At 41.9% G+C, this 13109-nt stretch overlaps 1 protein-coding gene across 2 annotated transcripts in view; it reads left to right on the plus strand.

The window, feature by feature from the left end:
* Positions 1-13109, plus strand: part of vmp1 (vacuole membrane protein 1) — a 141817-nt gene that overhangs the window by 114802 nt on the left and 13906 nt on the right. For both annotated transcript variants that reach the window (XM_033045781.1, XM_033045780.1), the window contains exon 10: positions 7543-7604. In XM_033045781.1, coding sequence (XP_032901672.1) covers positions 7543-7604 — 62 coding nt within the window. The remainder of the gene's footprint in view (positions 1-7542; positions 7605-13109) is intronic.

Here is a 13109-nt window from a genome sequence, read left to right on the forward strand (position 1 = left end):
TGTTAACATGTATTTTGTGTGTTATGTTGCTTTTTATTAGTATGCCTGTATGGCAAATCAAATTCCTTGTGTGTTGCAAAACATACTTGGCTAATAAAGTATGATGATCATGATATCTTGAATACATGAATTAAATTAGCCATTTTATACTCTTCTGGGGTGATTTAAAATGTAGGAAACTGGAAAATCAAAACCAATACTTCCTCTCTGTAGCCATCCCTCTGTTTGTACTTTGGTAGGATTGGCATAATGTATTGAGTAACTGTGAATATGCCACACGCTGTGGTAATAGGGTGCATAAACCTCTTTATCATTGGGTAGAATCACATGGTTTTGTGGACACTATTGCTGTTGGGTGTTTGGGAATTGTAACTGCCAGATTGGATGGGAGGGAGCTAGCAGATCGAGTACATTTGAGGATTATTGACTTTTAATCCCATTAATGTTTTGTGCTTGTTCTTCACTTTGTTTCTCCTTATTCACCAAACCATCATGATTCCCAATATTTATATTTTCTCTTTTGTGAAGATGGATACAAAGTTTTCACTTAATGTATTTCCTTATTCACTGTAATTTCAGCTGTAAGAGATCAATGTGTGCTTAACTTAATCTCTTCCTTTACTGAATCTTAAACAATCTGTCTTTGTTTTTCACAAATTAATGGAATGGGTGGTGAAATAAGTTGCAACTTGTATGTCTGGTTCTGAAATTTCACAGTAAACCTTGCCCTACTTCAGTTGGCAGGACCCTGAACCTACAAGGGGATATCTTGTGACAAATACCATTCTCAGAAATTTAGCACATGTGGGGTTAAAGTAACTGTGTTATATAATCATTTTGCCGTTTTGAAAATCTGTGAACATGTTGCTGCTCACACAGAATCCTCATAGCGTTCCTCTAATCCATCATAATGCTACCAAGTAGGCTCACGCATCACGTCTTGCTCAATCCGTTGTGCATGTTTTATTTTCAGTAAGGTATAATTTGTTGAATTGTTTGATCTCTCTTTAGAAACATCCTGTATTCGGAGGACTCAAAACTTTCCTCAGGTTAACAAGTTAGTTTATCTTAGCCAGGGCACTTATTGAATTGTTACGCTGCCTAAAGCATCCTCAGCAGCTTTCTCATTCCATATTTCTGTTCACTGAATTGTCCTGTAAAATCCCCAGGTGTGAACATTGCATTTCGTCTCCATCTCTCCATATCTTGGATAAATGCTCATTTGTCAATGTATCTATATGAAACTTGTCACTTGTACTGATTTTAAAAGTCTCCCAAATACTGAGACTAAATTGTTGAAAGATGAATTGCTTTGATGAAAACTTGTTTACAGGGTGGAAAATGACCTTTGTTAGATTGCGGGGGCAGAAAAGGTGTGGTAAATGGTTGTGAAATCCCGTGATTTTAAGCAGTTTCAGATCATGTTGCAGGATTAGAGCAGAGAGATTTGAAAATGTCCTTGTGAAAAGATTAGGGAACTGCTTTCTTATTAAATTTGAAAATCCTCTTTGTTTAACAAATAATTGAGTGTCACACGTGCTGATCTAACCCTCGCTAATAAGCCTATAAACTTGCAGTAGGTGTCTAACAGATTTTATTTTCAAGTTAGTTTCTCTATGCATGTATTCGCTTACTTTGATACTCAAAGGATTGACAACTAAATAGACCAACAAAAGTGTTGGATGTGTTATATAAATATAATTTTAACACTGGTTATCAGGGCAGTGATCATATATCGGAGCTGAATTTTGCCTCAGCGGTGAAACATGAAGTGAAAGTGAAGTATCACAACCGAGCTGATTAGTGGAGTCTTCCCATTACTCTTGCTTAATAATCCGTTGTAGTTTAGGTGCTTCTGTAATCATATTAGAACATCATAAAGCCCTCCAAATAGAATGTTGTTACATCCCAGTAGCAGACTACATTCCCAGTGATCTATTACAGTAACAAGCTCCTTCCTCTCACTTGGAAACTTCATGACAATATGGTAGTTATGTGTAGCTTAATACATAGATAGCCCTTTCAACTTGGGAATCTGGCTAATTTTCAGTGTCATGATTTCAGGCATATCAGATCTTTGTGCTAAAATGTTGAAATAAAGAACTGCAGATGTGGGTTTATACCAAAGATAGACACAAAGTGCTGGAGTAACTCAGCGGGTCAGGCAGCATGCCTGGAGAAAAAGGATAGGTGACGTATCGGCTCAAGACTTTTCTGCAGACTGAAAGTGGGGGGTGGGGGTCGGGGGGGCGTGGGGGGGGTGAAGCGCTGGAGGCGAGAAAAGACCCGGACCAATGAGGGCCGGCAACAAATGACCTCGGGCAGCGTGGAGCCCTGGTAGATCCATTGTTGGGTAGGGAAGGTGTGATCTCAAGAGGGATCAATGTGGTGAACTGTTGAACTGGTTAAATGACTAGCATGGAGGAAGGGGAGAGGAGATGGATGTGTTAGAAGAAGTTACTTAAAATTAGAAAATTCAACATTCAAAAGGTTGGGTTGTAAGCTACCAAAGCGAAATATGAGGTGTTGTTCGTCTAATTTGTGTGTGGTCTCATTCTGGCAATGGAGGAGGCCCAGGACAGAGAGGTCGATATGGTAATGGGAATGGGGGTTTGAAATGGATGGCAACAAGGAGATCCTGTAAGCCTCGGCGGACCGAGCGCAGGTATACAGCGAAACGGTCGCTGAGCCCACGTTTGGTCTCGACGATGGACAGGAGCCCATATCGAAAACAATGGATATAGATGTGGTTAGAAGAGGTACATGTGAACCACTATCTCACCTGAAAGGATTGGTGGTGTTCCTGGGTGGCGTCGAGGGAGGAGGTATAAGGACGAGTGTTGCATCTCCTGCGGTCGCTGGGGAAAGTACCTGGGGAGGCGGTGGTTTGGGTGGAAGGGATAAGTGAATGAAGGAGTTGAGGAGGGAGCAGTCTCTGCAGAAGGTGGACAGGGATGGAGATGTGAAGATGTGATTGGTTTGGGGATTCTGCAGGAGCTATCCGAGGACAATGTGTTAAATGCGGAGACTGGTGGGGTGAAAGGTGAGGACCAGGGAAACTCTGTCCATGTTAACTCTGGAGGGAGGGGGAGCAAGAGCAGAACTATGGGACACACAGGAGACACGTGTGAGAGTCCCATCTATGACAAAAGGGGGAACCATCGTTCCCTGAAAGATGAGGACATCTTGGATGTCCTAGTATGGTACACCTCAGCTTGGGTACTGATGTGGTGGAGACGGAGGAATTGAGAATAGGAAATCACAACTATGCAGGAAACAGGTTGGGAAGTGTAGTCCAGATAACTGTGGAAGTTAGTAGGTATATAATAGACGTCCATCTGTCTCCTGTGATGAAGACAGATCGAGAGAGGTGTACGAGATAGTCCAGATGGATTTGATGGCAGGGTGGAAGTTAGTTCTGGTTAATAAATTCCAATGGCTCTGCACGGGTGCAGGAGGTAGCCCCGATGCAGTCATTGATTTATCGGAGAAAGAGTTGGGGGATAGGGCTGGTGTACGTCCAGAATAAAGACTGTTTGACGTAACCGACAAAAAGACAGGCATAGCTAGGATGCATGCACATTAACTTTGCTTGGCTGGTAGATATGAAAGCTAACAAATCAGAAGTAAAATTACAAATGACAACCAAATCCTAGACCCCTCAACAAAGTCCTGAGAAGGGAGATCCACAGATTACCAGTCATAGAGGACGTACTCCCTGAGTTGTCTAAGGCGAAGATTTTCTCCAAATTCGATCTGAAGTCAGGATACCTCCACTGCGAACTAGATGAGGAGAGCAGTTTCCCAAACAACCATGAACACCCCTTTTGGGAGATATCACTGGAAGAGGTTGCCATTTGGACTGAAAGTAAGTGCAAAGATCTTCCAGAAGCTGCAGCAACAAGCCCTAGAAGGATTAGAGGGAGTAGAATGTGTTGCAGACGACATCATCCTATTCGGAGTAGGAGACACCAGAGAAGATGCAGAAAGGAATCACGATGCAAGACTGCTAGATCTTCTTCAGCGATGCAGAGACAAAGGCATCAAGCTGATCCGGAAGAAGTCGGTAGTGAAACCTACTTGTATCACATTTCTAGGACATGTAGTTACAGATCATGGCCTGAAACCGGATCTGAAGAAGATCCAGGCTATCCTAGAGATGCCCAACCCAATCAATCCAACAGAAATCCAAAGATTACAAGGCAGTGTAAACTACTTGGCAAGATTCCTGCCAATGTTGTCGGACACATTCGAGCCTTTGAGGAGATTGACCCACAAGGAAGCAGAGTGGGAATGGCCCGAATTAGGCAGTGATGCAACCAGTCAGCACACTCTCCACCATATACCTATAGAAGTTTGATAGAGTATTTTGCGACATGCTGAATCTCCTCAATCCCTTGTGAAAGAAGGGGTACTGATGAGTTTTCTTGGTGATTGTATAAAAGTGCTAGGTCCAGGAGAGATCATCAGGAACTTGAAATAATATAACTTGAGAAGGAATCGGTTAAACATAGACTAATCCAAACTGGCTTCTCACTTTCTTCAAAAATGTACATTATTTATTGTATCATCAGTTCAATACATTCTTGCAATAGATCGACCACCCATTTATCCTCTTTAAATAATGCACCTATGAATCATTCGAAAGTTTCATTTAATCTGGGGAACAACGGCTAGAACGGTAGATGGAGGCTATAAACTTGGTGTGGTTACTTTGCTGAGTTCAGTGATAACATTCACATCTGCGAGTGCCTCTGCATGACTCATTTCAAGAGTTGCTTTGTATAGTCTTGGATTAACGTGCTACATTCTTACCATGCATGCACTGGTGAACCTTGCATGATACCTCACGAATTCCCAGTTTGCAAACTGCCGTTTACTCTAAAACGACAGTTATGGAGTCTAAAAAAGTGTTAACTATTGGAGGTGCCATCTTCTGGATTAGCAACCATAACCATCTCCCGTAGAGATAGAAGAATTCCTGTGCTGCATTTAAAAGTGCAAGGTCTTATTGAGGTGTCCAAGCTAATATTTATCCATGGACAAGTATTCCTTGCTGTTGTTCCTGGGGTTTGTTATGTGAACTGCTGACGTTTTTTTCCTTTGTACACTTCAGTAGAGGCTAGTACAATTTGGGACATCCCAATGCCATAAATAGCACAACATAAATGCAAGTTCCTCCTCCTTACTACTACACTCGCAGTTGTAGTCTGTTTAGTTATTGTCTAGCAGTTTTGTCCATTTGCTAGTCCATGTGCTGTGCTGAATGTGCATATTGGGTTTAGAAATATGATTTGGATTACAAATGAGACAGAAACAGATTGTAAATATTTATTTGAAAAAACCCCCATTAAGTTGCAAGCCAAAGGAAGAGTTAACCTCCACCCACTAAGATTCACCTTGGTCATATTTTTGTTTATTGCTACTGCAGAAAAATATTCAGTTTAATTATTTTTATCTCTGAAGTCGTTAGCTGAAACCACTTGTCATGATCTTTTTGAGTACAGCAATAAAAGTCTGCGTCCTGAGGAGCTGCGTGCCATTAGTTCAAGAATACAAAGGTTGATGGGGAATGAAGAGAAGATTAGTTTCACTTGGCTTCATGTTTGGCTCACACATGGTGGACCTAGGGGCCTGTTTCTGTGCTGTAGTGTTCTATGATATGTGAATCAAACGATTCTGAATTTACCCAGAAATTCAATCACTTTTTAAGATTTGTTGTAAGTGCATTGTGTACATTCAGATTCAGATTCAAATTGTATTGTCATTGTGCAGTGTACAGTACAGAGACAACGAAATGCAGTTAGCATCTCCCTAGAAGAGCGACATAGAATATGAGCAATAAATAAATATATTTACGTGCATACAGTCCTAGTACATTATTACATTATTATTTTTTTCTTGTGGAAGGAGTGTCCGGGGGGGGGGGGGGGGGGGGGGGGGCGGCAATCACCAAGGTACAGTGTTGAGTAATGTAACAGCCGCAGGGAAAAACTTGTTCCTGGACCTGCTGGTCCGGCATCAGAGAGACCTGTAGCGCCTCCCGAATGGTAGGAGGGTAAACAGTCTGTGGTTGGGGTGAGAGCAGTCCTTGACGATGCTGAGCGCCCTTCGCAGACATCGCTTGCTTTGGACAGACTCAATGGAGGGGAGTGAGGAACCGGTGATGCGTTGGGCAATTTTCACCACCCTCTGCAATGCTTTCCGGTCTGAGACAGAGCAGTTGCCATACCATACTGTGATACAGTTGGTAAGGATGCTCTCGATGGTGCAGCGGTAGAAGTTCACCAGAATCTGAGGAGACAGGTGGACCTTCTTTAGTCTCCTCAGGAAGAAGAGACGCTGGTGAGCCTTCTTGACCAGAGTTGAGGTATTGTGGGTCCAAGAGAGGTCATCGGAGATGTTGACCCCCAGGAACCTGTAGCTGGAAACACGTTCCACCTCCGTCCCGTTAATGTGGATGGGGGTGTGCGTGCCGCCCCTAGACTTTCTGAAGTCTACAATGAGCTCCTTGGTCTTCTTGGAGTTAAGGGCCAGGTTGTTGTCAGCGCACCATGCTGCTAGGAGCTGGACCTCCTCCCTATAGGCCGACTCATCGTTGTTGCTGATGAGGCCAATCACTGTTGTATCATCTGCATACTTGATGATGGTGTTAGTACCATGTACAGGTGTGCAGCCGTAGGTGAAGAGGGAGTAGAGGAGAGGGCTCAGCACACCGCCCTGTGGAACACTGGTGTTCAGGGTGAGGGTTGAAGAGGTGTGCTTGTCTAACCTAACAGACTGGGGTCAGTTGGTTAGTAAGTCCAATATAGCCCACATAGTGAAGGAATTGAAGTTGTCGAATAAATTGAATAGAAAATGATGAGGGTTATTATCAAAATTGCAGGTTGATTGTGTTTTAAACTTAATTCACAAAACTAAGTTAAAATATTATCTATTTTGGGGACAAAGGCTTGCATAAGCTTATTTGGTAGGGTAAACCTGATTTCAATTTGAATCTTAATGCGTCTATCATCTTTTTCATTGATGTTGCTGCAGTCAATATTAATCTGAACCTTTCCTTGTTAGTCTAAACCATGCTCTTCCTTTCTCCTGCACCTTTACTGTATTAAAATGGACCATACCAACGTTTGGCGGGTTATTTCCTACAAGTTTGAAATTGTGGAGCTCTTTTGCTATACCGTTAGCAATTCACAGCTTGGGTTAGCATTGTTTAGTCCCTTAATCATTAATGTAGTCATCTCCCTTTTTTTAAAATTTTGAATAATGAGCATTGGCCCTTATCCAAGATCCCACGACCAAAAAGAAAATGGTTACTCTCTACTGGTTTCCATAATCTTATGGAAGTATATTTTTTACATTGAAAAGACATTTGAAGTTTCCCTGAAAATGGTGAATCGGATCCTCATTATCTTTGGTTCCATGGATAAATTGAATAGTCAGATCTCTTACAGTCATGTCAGTAATTTATGTATTCTTTATATAGTTCTTGTATTACAAACTAATTTTTTGAATCTAATTGTTCTTGTTTTAAACCCACAGAAATTATTTGTTATCATCATGTTCAGCAAGCACATAGTGGAACAGATGGTGTCCTTGATAGGGTGAGTAATTTATCAACTGATCTTCACGACTGTCTTATGAGAATGGAAACTTTGGTGGGTGGAGAAGCCCAAGGAAGGGTTAATTGAAATGAATATATTGTTACATCCTCCACAGGACATAATCTACCTGCAATGCTGGGTGATTCATTTTAAAAACTTTATTCTTTGTGTCAGTGCAAAGTTTGCCTATCTTTGTGCCAGAAGGAGCTTAATCTTTAATAGAACTTTGAGTTATGTTAAATATACTAGATCAATAAAAGGCCACTATCAGTTTTCTTGGAATATACTTTTTATGTTTTAGGTCAATAGAAAGTCACTAGTGCAAATGTTTATTTGATGAGTTCTTATCCATGAAACTGTGCAGTTTTTTAACATGTGCAAGGGAAACTAAGTTAAGTAAAGATGGAAACTTGAGAATGCAAAGCAACTGGTCCATACCTGATCCACTCCATGCAGTTTTGTTGGGGTTGAAATATTTTCCCCACTGACCAGATAGTTTTATTTCAACATGAGGCTATTGGAGTTTCTAAGGATTAATGAGTGTGTATCTTCACGTGACTATTCATGCGGTATGCAAGGTTGCTGTTGTGAATGGATGCTCATGTGAGTTTGTGGTTGAAGTATATGGTAACCAAGCAAGATGAAATCTGAGCACAAAATCAAAGAGGAAACCTAAAATATTATACAATGCAATTCATAGTTCTTTTTTTAAAAGAGGCTTTTGGGCCCAATATGCCCCTTTCATTAGGAAAAAGCCCTCCCCTCTCTGATTTCTCAATAAAGATCTCACTACATTATTTTATTAAAAACTATAGTTAACCACTGTTAATCTGTGGTAGTTCTACCCTGTTTTCACATAGAGCCATAGAGTGATACAATGTGGAAACAGGCCCTCCGGCCCACAATCTCCCAGCTACACTAGTCCCACCTGCCTGTGTTAGGTCCCTCCAAACCTGTCCTATCCATGTACATAACTAACTGTTTCTTAAATTTTTGGATAGTTCCTGCCTCCTCTGGCAGCTTGTCCATATACCCACAACCCTTTGTGTGAAAAGGGTTACCCCTCAGAATCCTATTAATTATTTTCCTCTTCACCTTAAACCTTACATCTGTACCAAAAATGTATGAATTATTTTTGGTAAATAATGTTGTGTAATCAACTACTGCTGGCATTAATTCTAGTGATTTGTAAAGAAAGGTTGTCGTGCATTGGCTCCTGATTCTCTTTATAGCTGTTTGGCTTTTCATACTGCATTTTCTTATTGTTGACCTTTCCAAACCATGCAATCGGACTGTTTTACGATGATTGCACAATAGCTTTTATCATGTAAGTTTATGATCTACTTTGTAAGGACTATATTACTTTTATTGGCAATAATGTATGTTGGAATAATTTGAAATAGAACTGTAATATCTCAGGGTTCAGTTGGTATCAATAAATTGCTTGAGCTTCGCTCTCTTAACATCGGCGCTGCTAAAAGAAAATAAAAGGATCAATGCACACAACTAACAATCTTCATATTATAAATTTTACTGATATGAACTATTTTGGTAAAGAGCATTGCAAGGGTGCACTTCTGGAACAAAGTAAATGATGCAAACTACTGAAAAATGGGAAAGATACTATGGAGCACCTCATTTGCTTTGGTATATTGGAGATTAAATTCAAATGTGATATAAGAGGAAAAAAAATGAAGTTCCTAATGGTTGTTTTACTGACATGCACTGCTTTTTTGCACCAGTATTTTAGGCTGAAATTGAACCTATGGTAGAAAAGATGAAATTAAGCTGGAAAGAATGCAGAACAAAATGCCAAAACTGAGTTGTAGGGAGAGATTGGATAAACAAGGACGTTATTCCTTGGAGCCCAGGAGGCTGAGGGGTGATCTTTAAGAGGTGTATAAAATCATAAGGGTCATAGATTGAATGCAGTCTTACCCAGGGTTGGGGAATCAAGAAAGAGAGGGCATAGGCTTAAGGTAAACTTACAAAATTCTTAAGGGGTTGGACAGGCTAGATGCAGGAAGATTGCTCCCGATGTTGGGGAAGTCCAGGACAAGGGGTCACAGCTTAAGGATAAGGGGGAAATCCTTTAAAACCGAGATGAGAAGAACTTTTTTCACACAGAGAGTGGTGAATCTCTGGAACTCCCTGCCACAGAGGGTAGTCGAGGCCAGTTCATTGGCTATATTTAAGAGGGAGTTAGATGTGGCCCTTGTGGCTAAGGGGATCAGAGGGTATGGAGAGAAGGCAGGTACGGGATACTGAGTTGGATGATCAGCCATGATCATATTGAATGGCGGTGCAGGCTCGAAGGGCCGAATGGCCTACTCCTGCACCTAATTTCTATGTTTCTATGTTTCTATGTAAGAGGGGAAAGATTTAATAGGATCCTGAGGGGAAATTATTTCACATAGACGGATGGCACATATATGGAATAGACTGCCCGAGGATGTGCTTGAGCCAGGTACAATAACAACATTTAATAGTCACTTGGATAGGCAAGTGGATAGGAAAGGTTTAGACTTTAGAGGGATATGAGTCAAATCTAGGCAAATAGGACTAGATTAGTCGACATGAGCAAGTTGACTAAAAAGGCCTGTGCTGTAAATTCTCTGTGGCCCCCATGACCTACAATATATCTTGCTCCATTGCTCTCAGACACTCTTTAGTAGGATTGTAATTTAGTTCCCCTGGATTAAGAGGTTCTGTGACTTTGCAATTATTGCTAAACACTACACAACAAACTTGAAGGCAGGATTGTAATGAAATCCATCCAGTTCCCCTGTGCATGTGCAATACCTATTTCTTATCATTGTGAGACCAATTGTATATGTTACACAGCTACTTGAACGGCCAAAGCACAGGACTAGACCATTGAAGAAAATTAAAATAAATTGGAATAGTGATACATTATGGCATGAAGATTTTGGGAGAATGTGGAGACTAAAGAAATCAAAGAATTCCATAGATTATTAACTTGTAGAAAAGGGCATTTGGGAGTCAAAGACTTATAAGGTGCAGCTCTGAATTTAACACTGGCTGAAATCAACGAATGGTTGAAAGTTATGAAATGGGACCGTTGAAGTCATCTGTAACACTTTGCAATGCTTCACCATAAAATGCTATGTTTAAATTCTAAGTTTATTTGAAAGTCACATCAATAAATTAGGGGAAATGATAACTACTCCCATTACATTGATGTCCTGTAAGTAACTGAACCGATATGTTGTAATATTAGAGGCACTTGGTGCTTTCTTGTCATTGTTTACTTGCAGAGATGGTTGCTCTTCAGCAACTTCCTAGAGCAATATCAAATGTAATCTTTCCAGTGACATACGTCAGCAAAAAAATATATTGCTAAGAATGGAAGTAAAAAGTAGTCAAAGAGTGAGCAGTTGGCCAAGAATTAGAAGTTCGAGAGGCAGTTGAGGATGTGCAGTTGGAAGAGTTAAGTTGGATAAGCTGATCCAAAATGGTGGCTTGATCAAAATCTTAAAATCATGAGAAGGAAGAATAGTATGTGTGGGTGTTAACCAAAGTTTTAAGTAGGTTGAATTTTTGATAAAATATTTACACAAAAGTGTTTTAAAGAAATCTAGCCTCATTAATTAAAAAAAGCACATTACGCTTTCAACAGAAACAGTTGAAGTTCTTGGGTTTCGATGTTTCAAATGTGATGGAGAGGAAGGTAAAAGAGATGGAGGAATTGCAATACTAATCAGGGAGAATGTCAAAGCTGCACTTGAGGTTCTATTGGAGGGTTCAGCCATCAAGAAAAGTATGGGTAGAACTAAAAAATAAGAAAGGTGAAGTTAATCTGACCGGATTATACTATAGGCCTCCCAACAGCCAGAGGAACAGCTATCTAGGCAGATTATGAAAATATATAAAATGTCCCAATATTGACTGGGACTTCCTTTGTGTAAAAGACTTAGACATGGAAAGAATTGTTAAGGTGTATTCAAGAGGGGTTCTTGAAACAGTATATGGATAGTCCAACTAAAGGAGTGACCATTCTGGACCTTGCAATGGAAAAGGAAAAGTGAATGGCACTTCAAAGGGAGAGCGTTTTTGGAACAGTGATCACAATTCCATCAGCTTTAAGATGGTTATGAATAAGGATAAGCATGGACTTTCAGGGGAAGTGCCAAATTGGACAAATTACAACATTTTTTGTACAGGGAATATGGAAGGACATGGATCAGGCAGGGAAAATTAGTTTAATTTGCCATCATGTCCAGCATAGCAAAGGGCATGTATCTATGTTACTGCTGCTCTATGTTCCATGAAGTAAAGCACAGGGCCAATAATGTTAATAATAAAGTTACCGTATTTCCCGGCAATGAAGACGCACCTGCATCGAAGACGCCCCCCATTTTGAGTTGCTAAATTTTGAAAAAAGGCTGGCGGGACAGGATCAAGGGTTTGGTTTGTCAGGAGAAAGGAAGATGTGAAACTCCTTCAAGAAGACAATCTGGACCGGAGAGCCTCCATCTTCGCCTGTCGCACAATACGCTGCGCGGTTCAGGTCTGAGGGACGGGGACTTACTGGATCAGGGAGATCACATAATGGGGAGAGAGAGAGAGCCCGGGATGGAGCAGCTACCCTTCCGCCCAGTAGCTACCCGCCAACCTCCACCTCCATCGGTTGCGCCTGTGCTGAAGGACACCGTGGCTGGCTGGCGGGCCGGCAGAAGGCGCTGAGGTGGCGGCCGGTTCCGCTGTCCAGTCCCGGTGGCCGCTCGCTGCCACCCGAGCTACTGAGTGAGCCTACGTGCCACGGGATTGGCTGGTAGCTCCCAGGTCGGCTAGCTTGCCCCAGGTCTGGCTGCAGTTCCCAGGTCGCCTGCGTGCCACGGGACTGGCTGTTGCGCCAGGGTTGGTTCGCTTGCCCCAGGTCTGGCTGTGACACCCAGGTCGGCTGCGTGCCCCGCGAATGGCTGCAGCTCCCAGGTCAGCTCGCCTGCCCCGGGACTGGCTGTAGCGCCCAGGTTGGCTGGCAGGTCTGGCTGTAGCGCCCAGGTCGCCTGCGTGCCCTGGGACTGGCTGCAATTCCCAGATCGCGAAAACTAATTGAAAGAAAATACGCCTGCGGGCCGGGTTAAGGGCCGGATCCGGGCCCTAGGTTGCCGACCCCTGTGCTGGGCCTCATTGTGGGCCTCATGCTTCCAAGACCAACTCGTATCTGCCTGCACATAATCCATATCGCTCCTTTCCCTGTATGTTCAAATGTCTATTCAAAAGTCTCTTGAATGCCACTATCGTACCTACCTCCATGACCATCCCCGGCAGCACATTCCAACACTCGCTACCCTGTGTAAAATAAAAACTTGTTCCGTACATTTCCTTTAAATTTTGTCCCTCTCGCCTTAAAGCTAAGGCCTCTAGTATTTAATTTTTCCATCCTGAGAAAAAGATTCTGACTGTCTGCCCTATCTATGCCTCTGTTATTTTATATATTTCTATCAGGTCTGCCTGCAACCTCCGGCATTCCAAGGAAAA

Source organism: Amblyraja radiata, chromosome 28 (genome assembly GCF_010909765.2).
Source record: "Amblyraja radiata isolate CabotCenter1 chromosome 28, sAmbRad1.1.pri, whole genome shotgun sequence".
NCBI lineage: Eukaryota > Metazoa > Chordata > Chondrichthyes > Rajiformes > Rajidae > Amblyraja > Amblyraja radiata.